This window comes from Urocitellus parryii, chromosome 1 (genome assembly GCF_045843805.1).
Source record: "Urocitellus parryii isolate mUroPar1 chromosome 1, mUroPar1.hap1, whole genome shotgun sequence".
Classification (NCBI taxonomy): Eukaryota; Metazoa; Chordata; class Mammalia; order Rodentia; family Sciuridae; genus Urocitellus; species Urocitellus parryii.
In genome coordinates this window covers 8,013,407-8,035,054 of record NC_135531.1, presented here as the reverse complement: position 1 = coordinate 8,035,054, position 21,648 = coordinate 8,013,407, and the positions used below count along the sequence as shown (strand labels likewise).

General features: G+C 46.7%; 1 protein-coding gene across 1 annotated transcript in view; it reads left to right on the top strand.

Moving 5' to 3' along the window:
- The window catches only part of Sema5a (semaphorin 5A), a 446,744-nt gene extending 426,576 nt beyond the window's left edge, over positions 1 to 20,168 (top strand). The window contains exons 19-23 of the mRNA XM_026397069.2: positions 5,948 to 6,118; positions 8,599 to 8,754; positions 10,104 to 10,151; positions 15,229 to 15,440; positions 17,269 to 20,168. Of these exons, the coding sequence (XP_026252854.2) occupies positions 5,948 to 6,118; positions 8,599 to 8,754; positions 10,104 to 10,151; positions 15,229 to 15,440; positions 17,269 to 17,388 (707 nt within the window). The 3' untranslated portion in view covers positions 17,389 to 20,168. The remainder of the gene's footprint in view (positions 1 to 5,947; positions 6,119 to 8,598; positions 8,755 to 10,103; positions 10,152 to 15,228; positions 15,441 to 17,268) is intronic.
- The last annotated feature ends 1,480 nt before the right edge of the window (positions 20,169 to 21,648 follow it).

The window sequence follows — 21,648 nt, the reverse complement described above, 5'->3', positions numbered from 1 at the left end:
CCACCCGCTCCCACGGACCTGAAGCCAAATCCCGAGTCATGTCCACCAGTACTAGCACAGCTCCCTTTTCAGGCTGGCAGGTAGCCTCACATCTCCAGGTGAAAAGGGCAGGCAGCATCTGGGCTGGATTACATTCCTTTTCCTCTTCTTTTTTAAAAAGAAATTAAAATCTTCCTTAGAGCAATGCCCTGCAAGGATTGTGGGCTCTGGATCCTGTCCCTGACAGAGATGTTGGCCCTTCTGATGTGGTCTGGAGAGAAGTGATGTCCCTGAAGTATGCACCAGCCCACCTTTCCTGGGACCCGAGGGGCCCAGACCTCCCTGCTGTTCTCCACCGGCCCCAGGTTCTCACGCAGGGTTGCAGGGGTCAGAGCTGTACCAACAGGTGCCTGCCAGCTCAGTTCCTAGTCCCACTGTCTCCTGCCAGAGGGGTTCTACCTCAAGAATCCCAACTTCTGAAGATGCAGTCTCCTCTCCTGGAGGCTGTGCAGGGCTGGGAAGGGACCTGGCTTTTGGTTGCACTGAATTCCATATAAGCACAAGGATATTAAAGTGAGCTAAGAGCCCAGGGCTTTTGGATCTGCCATTCTACAACCCCTCTGTCTTCCCTCTGATATTCTGACTGTCTCTGCTCCCTTCTGCCATGGCTCCCAGGGGAGCTCTGTCACCTAAATGGCTTCCACCTGACCTTCCCACCGTCATGGGTTCTGTAACCCAATGACCCACAGCCACCCTGTGCAGGTCACTGGATGCTGCCTGTGCCTTCTTCCTGGGTGAAAGCCCAGGAGCTCAGGGCCTGGGATGGTTCCACTGCAGAAACTCAGTCTTCAGCACAGGCTGGCACACCTAGAAACACCCACCACAAGTGTTTGTTGAATGGAGAGTGAACAACCAGCGGGTTACCCATCTTCCTTCCTCTCTCTGCCCATTGCATTCCCAGCACTTTTGAGCAGTTTGGAGGACCCACTGTGTGCTGCTCACAGGATGGCAAAGACACAGTGTTGTGGTCCACATCAAAAAGGAGCCTGGAGTTGGGGGAGAAGGCAGCTGTGAATAATGTCAAGACAGCATGGCCATCAGATGTTAAGATGGTGACAAGATAGAGTGGCCACATCCGCCATGCACCTAGTGAGCTGGGAGAGCAACAGCTGCAATACACAGGCTCTTTCAACCTGGGAGTTAGTCAGTTGACAGGAAGGGATGGGAAGTGGCGTGAAGGGTCATTACAAGCTGGGTACAGAGGTTTCAATGGCATCAGATTTTAGCATCTTGTCCGGTAGTACGCACCGCTTTCTCAGTTTTTCGAGCAAGAAACTGGCTGTGGGAAGTATTTAATAAGCATTTGTTGGATGAGGAGAGGTGCATGGATGCACGATGTATGGGTGGGTAGATGCACATATGAACTTATGTATGTATGTTTGGATGATTGGATGGATGGATGGATGGATGAATATTTGGATGAATGACTGGATGGACGGATGTATTGATGGAGGGATGATTGGTGACTGGATGGATGATAGATAGATGGATGGATGGATGGATGGATGGAGAGATAGATGGATGGATATACAGAAGAAGGGTGGATGAGCGTGCAGATAAAACTGGACACAGAGTTCCCAGCTTTGTAACAGAGGCATCCCTTAATGTGCCTGCTCTTGACAGCTGCACTGTTCTCCCAGGGCATCTCAGCCTGGATTTCTCCAGCCTCAGGAGATTCCTCCCTTGACTGCCCACTTTCCCAGCCAAGAGGATGCAGAGAATCTGGGAAAGGTCACAGAGCTGTTCTTTCCCACAGCCCCATGGCAGGGTTCTTCCCCTGGGTGCTGGGAGGGAGCCCGAGGGCGATATGTCTTGATGTGAGTCAGTGCTATGAACTGGAGCATGGGGAAGCTGCCTTGGGAATGTCAGGGCCCCTCCCTCCCACACCTCCCCAGGCTCCACTCACTTCCTCACTGCTCTCAGTAGAACACAAATTCCTCCAGACACTGGAGGCTGCCCTGGTCCCTGAGTGCGAAGGCGGCCCCTCCGTCTCAGACACTCCATTAGCATCGTCTGTGGGTTGTTTTATTTTTATTTTATATTTTTAGTTGACTTGGCAGTCAAACCAGAACTTTATACACATGACCTAAATATCTTGAAATAGCTCTGGCCTCATTTTCCTTTAAAAGCCAGGTCCCATAGAGTGTCGTGGAGGATTCAGAGTGCCATGTCACTTTCCACTGGGGAGGAGCTGAGTTCAGGCTGGATGTGCTAACGTCAGCACTCTCCCCCTTCCTGGGGGATTCCTAACAACTCGACAGACTAACTCAGCCAGAGAGTGGGCCGCCCCAGCCTGAGGGGGTTGAGCCGCCCACCTTCATGGAGCTTTTGACTTCATTTAGCACGTTCTCCTCCTCACAACTCATTCTGCTGGGTGAACAATCACAAATGATCATTGTGTTTCTAAATGAAGTTTTTCCCTATGATCTAAAATGAACATAGACATAAATGAACTAGAGCAGTGTAAATAACTTTTAAATGAAATCACTAACAGTTCCATCTCCAATTGTCACTCGTAACTTTGAGCCAGTGCTGAAATGACCATTTCCTCTCCTGCTGTGGCCTTGTCTAACTAGAACCTTCTCCTCTGTCATTCACCTCTGACCTTGAGAAATGGGCGGTCCTTTCCCCTTCACACCTTTGTTTCTTTGTGGTGTGTTTGATTCAGCACAAAGACTCCAGACCCTGGCTGACAAAGGTAGAGAAGAGAGATGGTCCCTTGTTGCTCTGTGATACGGAAACAGGATGAAAGCAACCTCAAAGCCTTCCTGGGACCCGTGTGCCCTGACAGGGTCAACATACACTCCTTTGATCAGATTTAACTAGGATGGTTCCTCTGAGGGAGAAGACTCTGAATGAAGTCCAAGTGCATCCAGGTGTGTTCCCCAGTGACTCTGGTGGACACCTGGAGTGCCTCTCCCTGCTGGACTCCAGAGTCCTCGATTCCTGGGAGGGCGACCTCTGCTCAGTTCTTGGGAAGTGGGGTGCCCTGCTCTCCTTCAGCTCTAACAGTGTGGTGCAGCGTTCTGGGCATTGATACCGTAGCACGTGTGCCCTCACCCTCGGGGCTTTATATCTCTTTATATCTGTGCCCAGGATGCCCGGCGAGTGGATGCATTTAGCTTTCCTTGGCTCCCTTTGATTGCTGGCAACTTCACTTTGCAGTAGTGATGAAGAGTTGGCTAGAATTCCTAGACCAAAACTTGTGCCCTCTTCTGTCGCATTACTTAATCTATCAATTTTATTTGATCAAAACCCATTCCCTGCAGTTAATGGCTTTGATTCCTTGAGGGAAACATGGCTCTGAGCTTGGGGATGTTTGTCCTATCTTCCCATGAACCAGCCTTTCAGAGGCTAGATTACATGGTGATCCCAGCCACAGGAGATTCCCCCATGAATTCTCAGCATAGAAATGGCAGGAGTGACGTCAGACCCACACTGTTGGTGCGCCTGGTTCTATAGGTAGCCTGCCAGCCTCCCATCCAGAGCTCCCAAGTCACTCGCTCCATGACCTCACCTCTTAGTACCCGGAGCCACTCATTTCTAGAATGTTCCCCAAGGCTGTTGTGAGGACCATTGCCACAGTGACTGAGCTCATTATTATCCTTGTTATGCCCAGGCTGTCCCATCCCTGACTTGCTGCTCTCCACTTAGGGGCTCAGGTTTGTGTTACACCTTGATTCAGCGGCACGTCCCTTCTTCCCCACATGGAGTTGGACAAGCCCCTCACAGTGAGTCGGCATCATTAAGCTTTGCATTCTGTAGTTTCAACTTTAAAAATACTAGAGACTTTCTGATATGAACTCATACTACGGTGCTCCATATCTGTTTCCATGTGGGCAGACCACCTCACGGCTAGGGTCAGTGACCACCTCATGGCCAGGGTCAGTGCACCAAGGTGCAGGTGGAAACCTGTCATACGAGGAGGACACCCTTAGGAGGACATGACATGCAGGCCAGCTGGGAAGTGACCTGGGGCTCTGGGCAACTCCAGCCCCGTGTGGCTGCCTGAGAGAGTGGAGCCTGGGCTGGACTCCCCTCGGAGTCCCTCTGCACAGAAGCAGCTCTTCCCCAGCCCTTAGAGTATGTGCCTGCAGACAGTGAAGTGCAAGTGGAGCTCAGGGCGGAGCACAGGGTGAGCTTGGGTTTCAGCTCCCCGGGGGCCACTTCCGCAGCTGGATTCTGCCCAGGGGCTCCTCAGAACTTCAAGCAGGAGCCGAGCCGTATTCTCATTTAATGGGATAAACCACCTTGTGCCAGGAGGACTTGCTCATGATCCCAGAGGGACCGTGGGTATGGGTGAGCAGAGGGCTATTAGACCAGATCAGATGTGGACTGGCATAGCATGAATGGAAATGTGGGAGGGATAAATAAATATCCCGAATATCTCGGGATAGAATGAGTGTAGGAGATCACAAAATGATACATGGTTATGGAAAGATTGTGAAGAAGCGCATTAGTGTTTTTGTTTTTGTGTTGAAATAAAAGCACTTAACATGAACAGGTCACTAAATGCATGATATAGTGTTGCTGGCTACAGGCCCAGGGTTGTACAGCAGATCCCCATCGTCCCTTCTTCCCCACCCCTGGGAACACCATTTTACTTGCAGCATCTATGAATTTGACTATTTTAGATGCCATGCATGACTTACACAATACTCACATTCTGCTTGACTTATGTCACTTAGCATTATGTCCTCCTCCATGCTGATCCATGTTGTTGCACACGGAGAAATCTCCTTTTTGAAGTCTGAGTAATATTCCATTGTATCTATATACCATATTTTCTTTATCTATGTATACTGATATTTTGGATGTTTCCATATTTTAGCTGTTTAGTAATGTAATTGCTGATATCTCTTAGAGAGACTAATTGCAATTTTTTTCTGGTGTACTCAATTTTTGAAAGTGAGATTTCTAGATCCTATGGTAATTGTATTTTTAATTTTTTAAGAATCACTATTCTGTTTTTCATAAGCAGTTACACCAGCAGCACACAAATGGCTGCAGTTTCACCACATCCTTACCTACATTTTTTTATTTTTTAAATCATAGCCATCCTAAAAGGAGTGACTTGAGCTCTCACTATGGTTTTGATTTGTTTTTCCCTGATGCTCACTGATTCTTTGCGTCTTTTCAGATATGTAGGAGACTGGTCTGTGGGTCTTGGGATCCCAGCCTGGAGAAGACAGGGGCTAATGTGAGCAGAGAGAGAAGGGCTCTGTTTATGAGCAGTCATGGCGGGTTCTGGTCCAGGAAGCAGTCCTGCCTGACATTCACGCTGTGAAGCTGCAGTTAATACCCAACCCTAAGTCTGGCTGCTGATGTTGAGATGACATCTCCAGCCATTAAAACCTGCCACCAGGTCTGCGTGGCTATACGGTGGTTTGCTCGTTTAGAGGCTGCATTTATGGGGCACCCTTCAGTGACCTTAGTGGGACCACTGGATTTTTTCTCCTCCTCTGTCAAACCGTCACCCAACCCATGAGGAGGGCTGTGACTTGAATTCCTGATCCGGGGCTTTAAGTCTTGTCTGGCCAACTACATGGTGCAGAGAGCAAGGGTAAGAGCTAGCCAGGGGTGGCCTTAGTAACCACAGTGTGCTGCGTGTTCCTTCTTGGGGAACTGGGGCTTTCGTATGGCATGCATTGTGCTCCTCTGTCATCTGGAGACAGGACATGTTTAGAACCATTTTCTGAAAGAACAAAGAAGGGGCCCTGGAGAAGGAAGGGAAGGTGCACCGAGCTGTATGGATGGCCCAGGGAAACTTCCCATGGCCGCACGTGGCCAGGGCTCAGCTGCTGCCTGCACCCACGTGGGCCTTCTGTAGAGCAGATTCTGTCTTCACCTGCATCCGATTGATCTGGTTGGGGTTTCTGAAGCATTGTGACCTTGTGTTCCTCCCCAGTCGACGGCATGTGGTCCTGCTGGTCATCCTGGTCAAAATGCTCAGCCACATGCGGGGGTGGACACTACATGAGGACCCGCTCGTGCACAAATCCAGCCCCCGCCTACGGAGGGGACATCTGCCTGGGACTGCACACGGAGGAGGCGCTCTGCAACACCCAGCCCTGCCCAGGTGAGCGGACCTAGCCTGCTGCCCGACCTGGAGAAAATTCGCCTCTTTTCCTCCTTAAGAGAGAGAGAGAGAGAGAGAGAGAGAGAGAGAGAGAGAGAGAGAGAGAGAATATAGTAATCCATAATAGTTTGGTTCCTTTTGACAAAATCACACATGCATGGGATTGGATTGACTCCATTTCAGTCCCCGGTGCATACACCCCCTTTCCCTTCCCTCCTCCCTCACCCCTTTCTCCTCTTCGGCTCTACTGATCTTCCTTGTGCTCTTTTATTTACTTACTTTTGATGGGTGTTTTCTACATATACTTACAGGGAGCATTTCCTGTGGTATGTTTATAAGTGCACATGCCATGGTTTTTAAAATCTATTCTACATCCTTTCCTTTCCTCCTCCCTCATCTCGATCTCCTTCCACTCCACTGATCTTCCCTATATCATCATGATACTTGACCCCCATCTTTTTCCTTTGTTTTGGACTAACTTTCACATCTCAGGGAAAACACTCAACCCTTGACTTTCTGAGTCTGCCTAATTTCGCTTAGCACCATGTTCTCCAGTTTCATCTATTTACCAACAAATGCCATAACTTTATTATTCTTTATGGCTGAGTAAAACTCCATTGTGTATATAGACCACATTTTCAGTATCTATTCACCTGATGATGGGCATCTGGAATGGTTCTGTATCTTAGCTACTGTCATTGGCAAACTCACCTCTTTCGGATTTGTAAATGGTGAGGAGGACGATGGTATCACATCAGAGTGAGTCCTGGAAGGGAAACAAGTCAGTCCACAGGGGCACCCTTAATGTGACTTCCTAGCCATTGTTCTATAATCAAATCCTTTTCACTTTGTCTGGTGTTCAAAGCCTTCATCACATCAGAGGTGAGTGTGTGCATGTCATTATGACACCCAAGCTCTTTGATTAACAAATAGATCCTGATTTGGCCTTCACGTCTCTAATTAACACTAATGGCTCTTGGCAGCTCCTTATTGTACTAGGGAGAAAGCCAGAAGAAACAAGCACCCGTGAGCGCCCCCTGGAGGCTGAAGGGCTGAGAGGGTGTCTTGCCTGCAGTCCCTTGTCTCCTCTGCTTGCCCAGGGCCTGGCCTCAGTCTTCTTCTGAGGATCCCCAGAGCTGCATTTCAGGAACACATGCTAAAAGGTCACGGGAGGCAGTAGGCATTCTTGAGGACACCTCACCCAAGTTCGATGGCCTGTCATCCAGAGGTGGTGCAATTAGAGAAAATATAAAGCATGAAATCAAATCAGTAACCAGATTATTTTAAAAAATAAAAAAATCTTAAAATATCTTACCTGATGTCAGGATCCAAGATTTTGTTGTTAGGGATCAGCATGAGGACCAGAGATTCCAGGTGTGGCGTGCCTCACACCTGCCTCAGAACCTGGGTGAGGGAGCTCCAAGGTCCTGGGAGACACAGGTTGTGCTGAGGCAGCCTGCCTGCTGCAGAAGCAGCCTGGCTCCTGACACATGGGTCCTCTTATCCGAAAACTTCATAGTTTATTAGCTTGCTCCCAGGGATCTTTCTGGAAAGTTCCAGTCATATTAAAAAGAGCTTCAAGACCAAATTCTCAGTCATTTCAATAGCAGGGCCTCTGTACATTTTGAAGCAAAAGCTGTTCCCTTGACCTGGATCAAGGTGCAAGTTGGATTTCCAAATTTTTCTTCCAAACTGCACAGAAAATGTACCCTTTTTTTAATTGGTTAATATTACTTAAATAATATGGAGTGTTCAGTTTTAAACCTTTTTTCATAGATATGAGTTTCTCTTTTCACACATCTGTATGCCTGAGTGATTTGGACAGATTTCAGCCATTTTTCTACATAGGACAAGGAATTCTTTCATCTCTCTTCTTCTGGACTTGACCCAAGGCTTGTGAACTGGCCTGCTGCTCTTTTGTGCTGGTTCGCCTGGGGTGAAATGAATCCTGCCCTGAGGGCACCCTGGCTCTGCTACATTGACTCTGCAAAACTGTTGTTAAACCCCAGAAAGTGTTTTAAGCTCCCATTCAGCCACTGGGGATATCTCATTCACACACCTTCCTTCTGTTGTCTGAGCAGAGTCCTGTGGAAATGTGCAGGAATTTTTCAGGAATGCATTTGAGGCTGCACTCTGCAGGGGAGCTTGGCCCTGTGAGAAATGGAGACGTCACTGAGGATTTCTTTCCCCCACTGAGGGTAGTTTATTCACTGCTGGGTCTCAGGGTTAGCTTATTGACTCTAAAGACAATTTTTATAGCATTAAAATAAGGTGGTCTTTAGAAATGTTTATGGAAGCACAGTATATCTGATTATGTTACACCAGGTTGTTGTTTTTTCTTTTCCATCCTCATTTATTTTATTTACTGGACTGGTCAGAAGATATGACTACATCTTATTAAAAACATGAGAACCATGTTCCTTGGCAGATTAATCTTAGCAGGACTTCTTGCCCCATCTCCCATCTTCTGTCCACCGCAGAAAGCTGGTCGGAGTGGTCAGACTGGTCCATGTGCGATGCGTCTGGCATCCAGATCCGCGCCCGCCAATGCATCCTTCTGTTCCCTGTGGGTGGCCAGTGTTCCGGAAACACCACTGAGACCCGGCCATGCGTTTTTGACTCTAATTTCATCCCAGGTAAGTGCAGCGGATGGTGTCAGTGTGAACAAAAGCATCCCGACATTTAGACAGAAAGTGGTTCACGGGTCACAGTGTGGTCTCGGAGGCTGTGTCTGGTGAAGCCCAGATGATGATTCCATCAACTCTCATGGTTTGTAGGTAATAAAAGTGCAGATTTGTAGCTAACTTCAGATTTGGACTTGAACTACTTCTTGAGTTTAAGATTTTTTCAAACACAATGCCATCCATAATTTATTAATTCTAATAGAAGATTTTTCTCTAAAAAAAATGGAAATGTGTTATTTGGTTATTTTAATATGGGGTTAAGTGCTTTGGCAATATTGTGTGAGTATCTGCACAGAAAAAAAGGTTCATTCTCTATAAGACCGTTAATATATTTGGGGAAATTGATTTGCATCATGATTCTCACCTTGGAGAAGAAGTGGCTTGGCCTCTGGTCACAGACGGGGTATGGGAACCGGGGCTCAGTTGTTGTGGGTAGCTCTTCGCCATTGCCTTCTCACAGATGGCTGGTGCTCTGCATATGCACACACCACGTGGACATGCCCACAGTGCCCCTTAGGACTATAGCGTGGACCAAAGCAAACCAACATATTGCAAAGAAACAATAGGGCTTCGTGAACCAAATTGTCTTCATTTCCCTGCATTTGTGGAAAAAATAATAGTATCTGAGAAACAATTATTAGCCTTAGCCTTGTAAGTCATCTGTACCATGTAGGGTGCAGAAATGTGTTATTTATCTGTTTGACTATAGACATATTTTTAATTTTTGTTTTATAATGGAAAATCAATGTAGGAGAACTAGACTCCTGAAATGTTGCCCCCACCCTGGTGGGGGTTGAAACACTTAGAAGACTTCTCATTGACATTTTGCTTGTGGAGTGTAGATGTGGCATGATAAAGGGCACCAATGTGCTCCTGGATATGACTTTGTTATGGTGACTTCCTTTGAACTTTGGTGACTTGGCTACCACTTCACTGGGACTAAAATGGTCTTGATGCAATAGAATACTCACTGAGGAACAGAGGTCCCAGGGCTGGCAGGGGACATTCTAACAGGAATCAGCAGGTGCTTTGGTTGCAGCCTAAGGGGCCACAGAATTGTTTTCTTCTCCTGTGATAATGAATCTTGTCCTGTCCTAGTCAAAGTGACTGACCCAATCCTTCTTGGGTTGTTTGAAACAATAAACAAATATAAACTTGTTTTGAAAACTAATCAAGCTTTGGAAAGTTGGACTCTCAACAGATTAAAAAAATCATTGGGCCTTTTGCAAATGAAACATTAATGTAAATGAACCTACTTCCCAACACCTTCATGCATTGTGATTGGATTTTTGTTTTTCCAGAAGTATCTGTTGCAAGATCAAGCAGTGTAGAGGAGAAAAGGTGTGGAGGTAAGAGTTTCCTTTTAACTAGTTTCTTACTGGTATTCTGGTCTCTTCCAAATATTTCCTCCCCCGTATGTCTTTCTTGTTTCTGCTATTGGCAAAGAATTACATGGTGGTGAAACTCCTGGACCCCAAACATCTACCTTTGCATTAATAGTCAACATTTAAGATGTGGCACAGTGGTTCTCAGAGTGGGGTCCCTTGGCCAGCATCATCAGTATCCCCTGGGAACTTAATAGACATGCAAATTCTGAGGCCCCAGTCAACTACAGAACCAGAACCTCTCTGAGTGGGGCACAAGAATCCGTGGCTAAGTGAGACCTGCAGGGGACTCTGTTGAATGCAACACTTGATAAACCAGCGATCTTGATATGAGTTCAGGGAGATTTTCCATGAATAAAATGAAATCCAAGGAGTTTGTTTATATTTATGTGCAAATCCATTGCACCTATCCTTGAATCTCCAGCCCACTGAAATGGCTATATTATAATGGGGGTACAAGATTATACCTAGATCACTAGAGAAATTTTTTCAAACTGCAACACTGAGTCTCAAAAACCACATTCTTTGATTCAAGCATATGGAAGTTTGGACTTTGCAGTCTGTACCTTCTAAATACCTTAAAGTTCTTGTTTTCATTGAAAATATGCCTGGACAAAAGACTTATCATCCAAAGACCAAAGCATAACCCATGTCCACCTTGATATCCGAGCCAATGTCCATATCTTCACATGTACTACTGATGGCAAATAGATATCAATGTCCACCACAATCCATTCCACCAGAGGAATCCAGAGTGCTCAGCACAGTAGGCTTCCTAACCATGTTTTAGGAATGTACTTAGCATTAATAACTCATGGATTAGGAGATTGCTGTCTGTACATCTGGTTTAGTCAGCCATCTGTTAATGTGTCCACTAATTCATTCAAGAATTTTTGCTAAGCATCCACTCTGTGTTGATTTTGTGAGGGGCACCAGGTTTACATGGAAGACCCAAGTGGCCCCAACACCTTTGGAACTCATAAGGGACCCTGTTGCCTAAGACAGGTCGGGACATTCATCTTCCCATGATATAAGTCATGCAGCAAGCTCACCAACTGGCAGTTGCTAATACAGGATCCACTTGTGAGATTAATATGCAAGGGCTTATATAAAATGATGGCAGTGGCTAGTGTCCTTTCATATGTTCAGATAGCCCTGTGTGCCAGACATTATATTCAGTGCTTCAGACAAGAAGTGTCCCATATGACCCATACAAAGTGAATTTGCTAGGTACTGCCACCTACAGTTTATATGGAGAAGCCTTGGAAGTAGAGGAGAGTTTGAAAGTGACAATTTCAGATTCTAGAAGGACGTTCAGGTCTCATACCCTGTATTATACAACACCCACAGAGTCTGAAGCTATGCTCCAGAATCAGTCTCTTAAACGATGCCTCACATTAGCAATGTGAGGTGCTGATGCAGCAGAATGAGTCATGTCAGGTCACGAGTCACTGTCAGATACATGGAGAAAACCACTTCCCAGGGATTTTGCACCTGGGAATTGTAGAAAAGGGATAGTGTCCATGCCTTTGTACTTGTGTCATAAATGGGGTCTGTGAAGCTCAGAGAGGTAAGGCACTGGCCCAGGCCCACACAGGTCATACTCAAGGGTGCAAGGGATGAGATCCTGGCCAGAGGTACAGTGGGAGCTTTAAACACATAGCACTATGGAAAAAGTGACCTGGTAGGATCTAGATGTCCGTGTCCAGGGACTTCAAGTCACAGCAGCCCTGCTAGGTAACGATCTTGCTCAGCTCACAGTCCAGGGCTGTCAGCTGCCCTCAGTCAAGGGCAGGTCAGGAGTGGAGCATTTCCTAAGGTGTTTTCCCATTCTCAGGAGGCCAAGTCAGAACTTGAGGAGTCACATAGCTGGGCCGCAGTAGAGGTCACTGGTCACCCATACTCACTGCCGGGGGATCCCATCACCTTGCCCAGGACAGGCCACCCTGTTCCAATGTGCAAATCCCACTGGGGCCTTAAAGACCCAGGAGTTGTTCTGCAGGCCCCTCCTGTACTGCCATGCTGCTCTGAGTCTTGGTGCCAAGAGCTGTACCAACCAGAGCCAATCATGAGGTGCCGTGGGCGGAATCACAGAAACTTTGATTACTCTGCATTGCCTTAGGTCTTTAAGCTTCTAAGAACTGATTGCTTTAGGTCTTTAAGCTTCTGGCTTGGACATTCCACAGCAGGTAAGAGAAGAAATGGATGCTAGCATAAGGCTAAGAGGTAAAAATAAGCATTTACCTAGCAAGGATGTTTGGGGATGTTTAGGGAGACAACATAGATGTGTTTTCTCAGTTTATTGAAAAATCAATAAAATTTTGCTCATAATATCATCCAATGAACCAACTGAGCAGTTGGTCTTTATTTCAGGTTTATTGAAAAAAAAAGGCCAAAAAATAAAAGCATATTCCAAGAAAAGAGCCACACTAAACAGATTCAACAGAGATTCAATAGGCACTATTTTTTCCCTCTGTGGAAAATGTGCTTCTATCGAGATTTTTCAACCTAGCTATTTTTAGTTGCATGAGACACAAAGACTACACGATCATCATAAAGATGTCAGCTGGTCCTGGCCTTCCCCAAGCACCTGCAGGAATGATTCATGCGATTAATGACAAACTATCTGCATATGGAGATGGTAATACATCTTCCATCTGTTATAAAAACATGAGTTATCAGTGCCACAGAGAGTGCTTTTACTCAGTATGTGGTATTGACCGGGAGGCCTGACTCCTAAAGTATACAGAAATGAAAACTCACGTGACATCATACCTGCTTAGGTACAGCTTCAGCGTTACAGTAAACAATTCTACTGTTTGTTGGTGGGAAGGTCCCACCTGTCACAACCCAGGAGCCGTCCAGCTGCAGAGGCTCCTGACAAAACCAGGAAAGGCCAGGCATCTGTGAGGTCCTTCCGTCATCCTGTACCTGGAAGTGGAAAACTAAAGGGGTTGTCAGGGAGTGGGGAATAACTATAGAATATTCTAGAAACCTCCACCTGGATTGTCCAGCTCTCAGTGCTGAGTACTGGACTCCTGTGTAAAGAATTGCCTATGTGTTTGGAATCCCAGTGCATTTAGGAGAGTGTTGGGCCTGGCTGACCATGAACCCAAGAGAGGGCAGGCTGGGTTCGCCATGTCCATCTACCTCTACCTTGGGGGGCAACACAGACGCGTTTTCTCAGTTTGTTGAAAAATCAAAGTTTGCACAAAAAAATCATCCAGTGGGACCAACTGGTCTCCCTTCCAGCTTCTAGTCCATCTCCCAGGGCCCTGGGCTCCTGCAACACAGTGCCCACGAGCAGAAAGGAGCATGGTACAGGAGAAGGCTCAGGGTTCAGGGGAAGATGGGGGATATTCAGCTTCTACATCTAGCATGGTTGAGGCCCTGATGGGTCTCCTGTTCCCTGGGGCTCGGCTTCCCAGGGAACTTCTCAGCCACTCAGGGATCTGTGGGGATCAGGAAGGACCCTTGGGGTCCCAGCATGTAGTAGGACCTTGGTGACTAGTAATTAGTGACCTTTGTACCAGGTGTCAGAGGGGGGCTGGTGCCGTTGGGAATGATCTCTGAGGAGTGAGCATTGGGAATAGGCATGAGGAACACAGGGTACAGGAGAGCTGCTCTGTGGGCCTCAGGGGAGGAGGCCTGGGCCGTTCAGGGGCAAACACCCAGGCCCTGGGTGTGGGGACAGACCTCCAAGCTCTCTGGCTCCAAGAGCCCCAAAATCTCTGTGGCCAGACAGGCTCCTCTGGACTTGGGCTGATGCCCAGCATACTTCTCCATTCTGCCTTTGGATCTGGGGTTGACCATCACAGGAGGGCATCAGGTGACACTGCACCCCCTGGTGGCACAACGAGGGGACACTTAGGGGGAAATGGGGATCCCCGGGATGTGCTTTCCGCAGTGGAGACAGGAGGCTAGCAACCTGCAGGTGGTTACTCAAGCAGGGCCATTGCAGTGTAGGAAGTCACCTCATGGTCTGCTTCTTGTGACTCTCCCCTAGCTGGACAATGTGAGAGCTGCCCGGGTGTTGGTGTTTGTTCCCTGAAATATGTGAAACTAATGGTGGTGTTCTCCCAGCACGTGGGGAGGCCGACTTTTGTACTGTTTCTCAGGCCCACGTAGGTAGGTCTTGGCAGCTGCCCTGATGTCACTCAAGCCACTTGTGTGTTAGAGGTTAGGTACAAGTCTGCTGGTGGAAAGTCGCTCAAAGAGAAGAGGTGCTGATTAAATATAAAAACAGTAGGTCAGGTCACCAGGAGATGGTATTTTATTCCTTTAACAAGAATTCTTGTTTTCTTTGGAGTAAACCATTTTCTTCATGAGATCACCAAAATATAATCTAAGCAAAAACAGTGGTCCACAGGATAATATTTGCACACATGCAGCACATGGATGTGCAGAATTCCTCCTGCAGGACCTGGGAGAGTGGCTGCCTTTAGCAAAGAGACATTTTTCCTTCAGAACTTTGGGAGTTTCTAATGTCAGTATTATATAATGCATGTTTGTGCAAGAAACGGAAAACATGAGAATCTATGTAAATGGAAACAATTTTTAAATAAGATGAAATAATAAAAGAGGGTGAAGAAAGCAGTTGGCATGACCATGTGCAGAAATTGGAGGCTGTCAGTGCCTTTCCTGCTGTTCCTGGGACCTGGCAGTCCTGGATGCAGGGAGCTCCACCTGTTAAGGGACGTGAATGAACCGTGCTGTAGAAACCCCAGAGAACAGAGATTATATTGCTCTTAGAACAGAAGAGTACTGTATAAGCCTTCAAAGAAAAAAAAAAGATATTCTGCTAGTATATTCAGGTTTAAGGTGACTTGAAAAAAGTGATTATAATCCCCAAGAGCCTGAATTTAAATATGCTGCGCTCACTGTGGAGAGGCCTCCTGGTGGCCATAGCATTTCAAAGAGGAGCCTGATTACGATGTCTCTAATTTTGGAGTGGGCTTCTCATCTTGCTCTTTTCTAAGCACTTGAGCCTTGGGGTAGCGCCTTCTTTTTGAGCCTAGCATGGCTGTGATTCTGCCCTCAGAGTTCAACATGTTCCACATGATTGCCGTGGGGCTCAGCAGCTCCATCCTCGGCTGCCTCCTCACCCTGCTCATCTACACCTACTGCCAGCGCTACCAGCAGCAGTCCCATGACGCCACCGTCATCCACCCCGTCTCTCCCGCCCCCCTCAACACCAGCATCACCAACCACATCAACAAACTGGACAAGTACGACTCCGTGGAGGCCATCAAGGTGAGGAATCGGCGGTGCCGGCTGTCAGCAAAGGTCCCTGGTGTTGGCGCTGGTGATTGGGTTGGTGGAGGGTAAGGGGACCTTCGTGATCATCCACCTTTTAAGCTTTGTTTTGCCTGGAAAACCATGGCCTCTCATGTGGGGATAAGTTTAAAAAGGGACATGAAGACAGCAGCACACCAACTGCGAGATTCCAGGTCTGTGGCCCCTGTTCAGCTCTGAGCCACCCTTGCTGTGGGGCCTGAACTCGGGCATCAGAGATGCGCTCCCAGCCCAGGCCCTGAGCACCACGGGGCAGTCAGACACCCACTCCCATTGCAGGAGCAGACCCAAGCTTCTTTGAACCTCTTTATCTTTAAAATCGTAGTCTTCATCTTTTATCTGATGGCACACACTCTTGCACGGTTCTTGTGATGGTGCCCTAATATACAGGAGGCTTCCTGCATCTGCACAGAAGGCCACAGGTGTAACCTGAGAGATATCAAGGGTCTAGTTCACCTCACCTGCTCTTTCCTACCACCCACATGGAGGAAGGGGGTTTAGTGAGACCCTGAGCTGGGTCTCACTAAATTCCCACATTCCTGTAGGTTGGGGACTCCCTTCACGTTCTTAGGGAGGTCTGCTGTCCGCTCTCTGTGAAATTGGATTTCCTTCCTACACAACAATAGGAACATGTTCGCTCTCACAGCTTTGGGTGGAGGGGAGAACTTGATTCCCAGGAGCTGTGTGGTCCTCCCTTGTCCATTCCCTACTGTGTGGCCTCCACTCCTGAAGGCACAGCCCGTTGGCTTTACCCATGGACTCTGCTTAAACCAGGGTCCAGAATCCATTAGCACTGACTTCCCCAGGTGACAGGCCCAGGGAGGGAGCATCAGGACTCATGACAGACCCCCATAGCCTCTCAGAAATGAACTCCTAGAGGGCGAGGAAGAACAGGTCTACTCTTATCCAAGGCTTCCAGAACCCAGAGTGGTCTTCTCTGCATGATTCCAGCAGATCCACTTACCCGTGGTCCTGTTGATTCAGGAAGCAGAAAGGAATTTAGCTGGTCTGTGTTCCCATTTAAGATGCAGTAACTTTCAAGATGATCAGAAATGCTGCTGCCATGAAGCAGAGGAACTGGAGGGTGTGGATTGCTGCCTGGTCTTTAATAATCCTTCTAGAACTTTATTCTGACATCTTGTCCAGGCGGGTCCTAAACAACTGGCCTCTGACCCTTCTGCTACATCTTTATTTCGATCCTCTTAATATTTACTCTCTATTGGATGTAGTTGTTCTCTTTGAAATTACAGGTGACTTTAATGACTATTAAGGAGGTAGCCATCCATGTTCAGAGATGGCTGCATCAGTCACCTTCTGAGGGCAGAGAGAAAAGAAATCAAGGCAGTTTCATTGGATGCATTTGCTTAACTATGTTCTGTCAAGATCTCTGATGAGTGTACCGATCCATGGAAATCGGGAAGCCACTTAAATGGATACTTAGACATATGTGGTGACTTTCAAAGTGTCTGCTAACTTGAAATCATTCAAGTTATGGTTTCCTAGGGGTTTAGATTTAGGTTTTCTGACCCTCTACTTCTCTTCCTACTTCCAAACTAAAGTTCAAAACTAGAGTGGAAGATACCCAAAGCAGCCAACCTTATTCTAGTTACTAGTCAAGTCTTCCATGAGGCAATGGATCTGGGAAAATCAGTGAATGAGGAAAACTGTCAAGAAGAGGGGAAGCCTAGGAGAGAACTCAAGTTAGCATAACGGTCTCCTAGTTATATTTCCCTCTGAAGTGCTACTTGTGGAGTATTCTTAAATCTTTCTATAATGTATTTTACAGGCATTTAACAAAAACAACTTGATCCTAGAGGAAAGAAACAAGTACTTCAACCCGCACCTCACGGGGAAGACCTACTCCAACGCCTACTTCACAGATCTCAATAATTACGATGAGTACTAGTAGCGCTTAGTCCTGGGTTTCTCGGTTTTTGTAAATCCTCAGTTCCTCAAAGCCTGTGCTCCATGACTGCCCATGTTTCTGAGGCTTGAGAGATAAAGTGTGGATAGACTTCAAGTGCATTTCAAGCCAATAGTGTCCCATTGCTGCGGAAAAAAAAAAATACACATCCTTAAAAGCAACAAAAATCTAACTGTGGTGTCGTGAAGTCTGGTCCATAACAAACACTTGATCATTGTTGAATGAGCCATGGTGTGACATTTGTTTTTTAATTATGTTCAGTCCATTTTTCTAAAAACCTGTTGTTTCCATGAGCTTTATTTTATCAGTGTGCCGCTCATATTGGAAGGAATCTTTAGAAAGAAAAAAATGTCTTTTTGCTTTTAAGAGTAAATCTTCCTGATGTTTTAATTTGAGGAAATGGGTCCTTTATCAGAGACCGCCTCCCTCCACAAGGTCCATAATATTTGATAAAACAACAAAAATAAAGTGGCCAGGCAGTTTTTCATCCTGGATCACCCAAGGTCCTGATCTGGGTGATATTGTGGATTCTCAGAAGCAAACTTGTGTTTAGACTTTAAATAATTCTTGCCCAGGGAAGCCCAGGGGTTCCACCTGACCTGGACCTGCAGAGGTCAGGGTCGACTGAGACATCCTGCTGTGGCCTGGGGGCAGTGACTGTTCTCCCTGTGCAGGTGAGCAAGGGGGCAGAGGCTCAGACACAGGGAGATGTGGCCGTGGCTTGCAGCTTGCTGCAGAACCAGCCTTCTCCTGACTTTGCACTGCATGGTGTTCCCGGGAGATCCTCGCCACACTGTTGGCCTGGAGCCTCCCACCTGGCCACGGCGACATCCTGAAGAGCCGGCATCTAGAGGAACTACTGGTTCAGCATTTGGACAGACTGTATACCTTCTTTCTCCCTGCAAAGAACCATTCTGGACTTTTATGATGCTGATTAAGGAAAGTATTAAAAATACTGAACTATAATTGAAAACAACCTTTTTTTTTTTATTTTCCACGTTATGCCAAGCGTTGAAAGAACTGACATTTAATGAAATATCTTTTGTTCTCCATCTCCCTGATGTAACAATGTGTGGCAATCAGCCCCTACTAGAGCATTAATGAAGTGTCAAGCTGGCTCTCCAGAGCCCACCTCAGTCTACCCTGACAGGACCCCCAGCAGAGCTGCACTCACTGCCCTAGGCCAAGGGAGGAGGGAGAGTTTTGTTCCGGTGCCTTCTCTTTACCCCAGTCTGCCTCCCATCCGCCCAGTCCCACCAGTCCCACTCTTCCCTGCAGGGAGGCAAAGGCAGTTCAGGCGCACTTGGAAGTAAGGATGGACCATCTCCATGGTCTCAGCACTGGTCATTAATTAACAATTCATAGTGTTTTAAAGCCATTGCTAGAAGTCCCCAGAAGGAAAAAAAAAGATAGAAATTTTACACAACTGACACGTAGCATGTGGCAGCTGGTTCAATAATTATTGAAAGAACAAATTTGAAAATGTTCATCTGAATCCTCCGGGCCTTGGGGTAAAGGCCTGAGCAGATAGCTATATCTGTTCTTCTTGATGAATGGACCTTCAGATCTGTAAAATATATAGTACGGGTAGCGAAGAACACAGAATTTATTAGCATATGCGTTTTCACTATATCCAATTTAAAGAAGCAATTTCAGAAAATGTTGGAAAACTATGATTAATAATGAATATTGTACAATTCAAAAGATTCCCAAATGCCCAAATTTGCAGAAATGGTTCTGTATTAAAATTTTTAAAATGGCAGGTGGGCTCTAGGAGATGTGCTAGGTTGGATCTGGAATGTTAGATTGTAAATGGTTGATGTACAGGACCTCACCAGTGGGGCTCCATGTGGCATTTCATGCATTCTAGGCACTCTGTAAAAGAGTCCACTGCTGTGCACACGTTCTTGAAATCCACACTAACAGGTAAAATGCACAGATGGCTGGTTGGGTTTTCCTTGTCTGCTTGGACTCTTTACTTTCTGCTAAGAAAAAGTTTTTTCACTCTGTAGAACGAACTTTCTCTCTCTCTCTCTCTCTCTCTCTCTCTCTCTCTCTGTCACACACACACACACACACACACACACACACACCTTCCCTTCTTGAATATTTTCTCAGTTTCAAAGTTGCTTTACTTCCCCTAAGAGGGAGAAGGCTAAATTTCAAGAACTTGTCATTGGGCTTAATGGACATGTTTCCAATGGCATCTAAGCTGGTCTCTACTACCTGTATGTCAATGCAGGGTACACCCTCTTGCACCCCAGAGCTCTCATGGTGTGGACAGTAGAAACCCTCTAGAGTACTACTGTGAAAAAAGCCCTTCACTCACTGCTACCTGACACTGTATTCAAAGGAAAATCGCCTCCCCACTTCACCCTCTCTCTCTGGTTCAGCAGAACCGTGCTTGGTTTGCTGTATTGGAGCTGGAGTTTGAGTCTTTTAACCACCTGTGGGCTAACAGTCCCCCAGCACTGCACGGCTGTTCCCTGTGGGTACTGTGCACTGTCCCTGCTCCAGACCCCTGCTGTCTACATGATCCCTCCTGCAGAGATGTCTGTCTAAGAGTCTGACTGGACTTAGCCTCAGTAGGAGGGAAAGGGAAGAGGGCTTCTATGTGCAGAGTGGGGGCAGAGACTCTAAAGGGACTGAAGAGGAATTTGAAGCAGTGAAAGCTGTGAAGGTCTCCTCGCCAAGGAGTCACCTCAGTCCCTAGATAGGGTCTTCAGTGGACCAGCTTCTGGCCCCACTGGCCCATAGGCCATGCCAGAGAAAGAAGAAGTAAACATGGGAACAATAAGTAGGTGCCATGGAAAGATGGGGTCTTGTCACTCCCCTGTGAGTGCTAAGGACAGGCCCTGGGGGGATCACGGTCCACACGCACAGTTCTGTGGGCATGACCTGTGGACTCTTCCAGGATCAGCTGCCCAGAGTGCAGCAGTCCCAGGCAAAGGTGTCCTTGTTTATATTCTTACACAAAAGGTTGGAGATCATGGGAGCCAAGGCCTATTCCAGTGAATGTTCTGACCAGAGTATTTGGTAGAATTAATGGGTCTTGCCTTTGACATTGTGGACAGTCTTAGCAAGGCAGACTCCGTGTCCCCAAGATATCACTAAAGGTTACATTAAAGTTTAATGGGATGTTACAGGAATTTTTTTCCTAAACATAATACATCAGGGATGGATCCAGCTATTCATTTTGCCTAAACACAACTTTGATAGCATTTGAATTTATACTTCTTTACTCTATTTGTCTTGCTTTTGTAATGAATCAAATTAATTCCCCGAGCACTGGTCAAGCCATTTCCCTCATCTGCGTGGCCCCAGGGCCATCGACTTTCTGTAGCTTTGAAGTGTTCTTTATACTTCAGTGAGACTTTCCTGATTTGAGTGGCATTTGGGGATAACTCCATTGAGTTTAGTGTCTCTGTCTCAGAACATGGCTCTAGAGCACCTTCCGGAGGCAGCAGGTAACACAGGTTGATAAAGTGAACTAAATTAACATTAAAATTGCCATTTCCCAAGTGACAAGCTAGGTCTAAATCCCACAGCTCAAATAATCAAATTAAACTAGTAACGTGAAATCAACTCTTATGCAAACTTCCTGCCATTGTTTTTAATGACCCAAGCTGGAGTTTGCAGATGGAACTGGCCCTGACCAGCACATCCATTCTTCCAAAGCCTCCATGTCTTTATGGGGATTTATGCTGACATGACATTGTCAATATTTGATTACCTATTATTATCCATGATTGTCTATTATTGGATACTAGAAGCCATTCTGAGCACCCTGCTTATTTGGACAATGAGTGTGAAATGGTAGCGTGCTTTCCCGTAAAATGTCGCTAGTGCCTTGTGGAAGATGATGGAGTACCGTGACACTCAATAGTGTGGGTTCCAGTTAGAAGCAGACGGTCGATTGGATATGTTTTAAAGAAAATCATCCTTACACACCACTCTGAACTCAGGAATAGAAAATGACCAAGACACACTTCATCTCCAGGTGTGCATTTGCTCCCACTGGGCAATGGTGTGTTCAGAAAAGTGGGAAACCCCACCTCAGTCTCCCAGAAACTGACATGGCTCTAATTCCTACATCTTCCAGAACCCACAGCAGCATCTGTCCTTAACAGGAAGGTCAGTGTGATGCCTGTACAAATTAGAGACCTTGGTTTCTGTTCCCCTCCAGGCAAGTGCACAGGAAAAGATTAACCAGACACATGCTGCTAACAATTGGTACAGAGC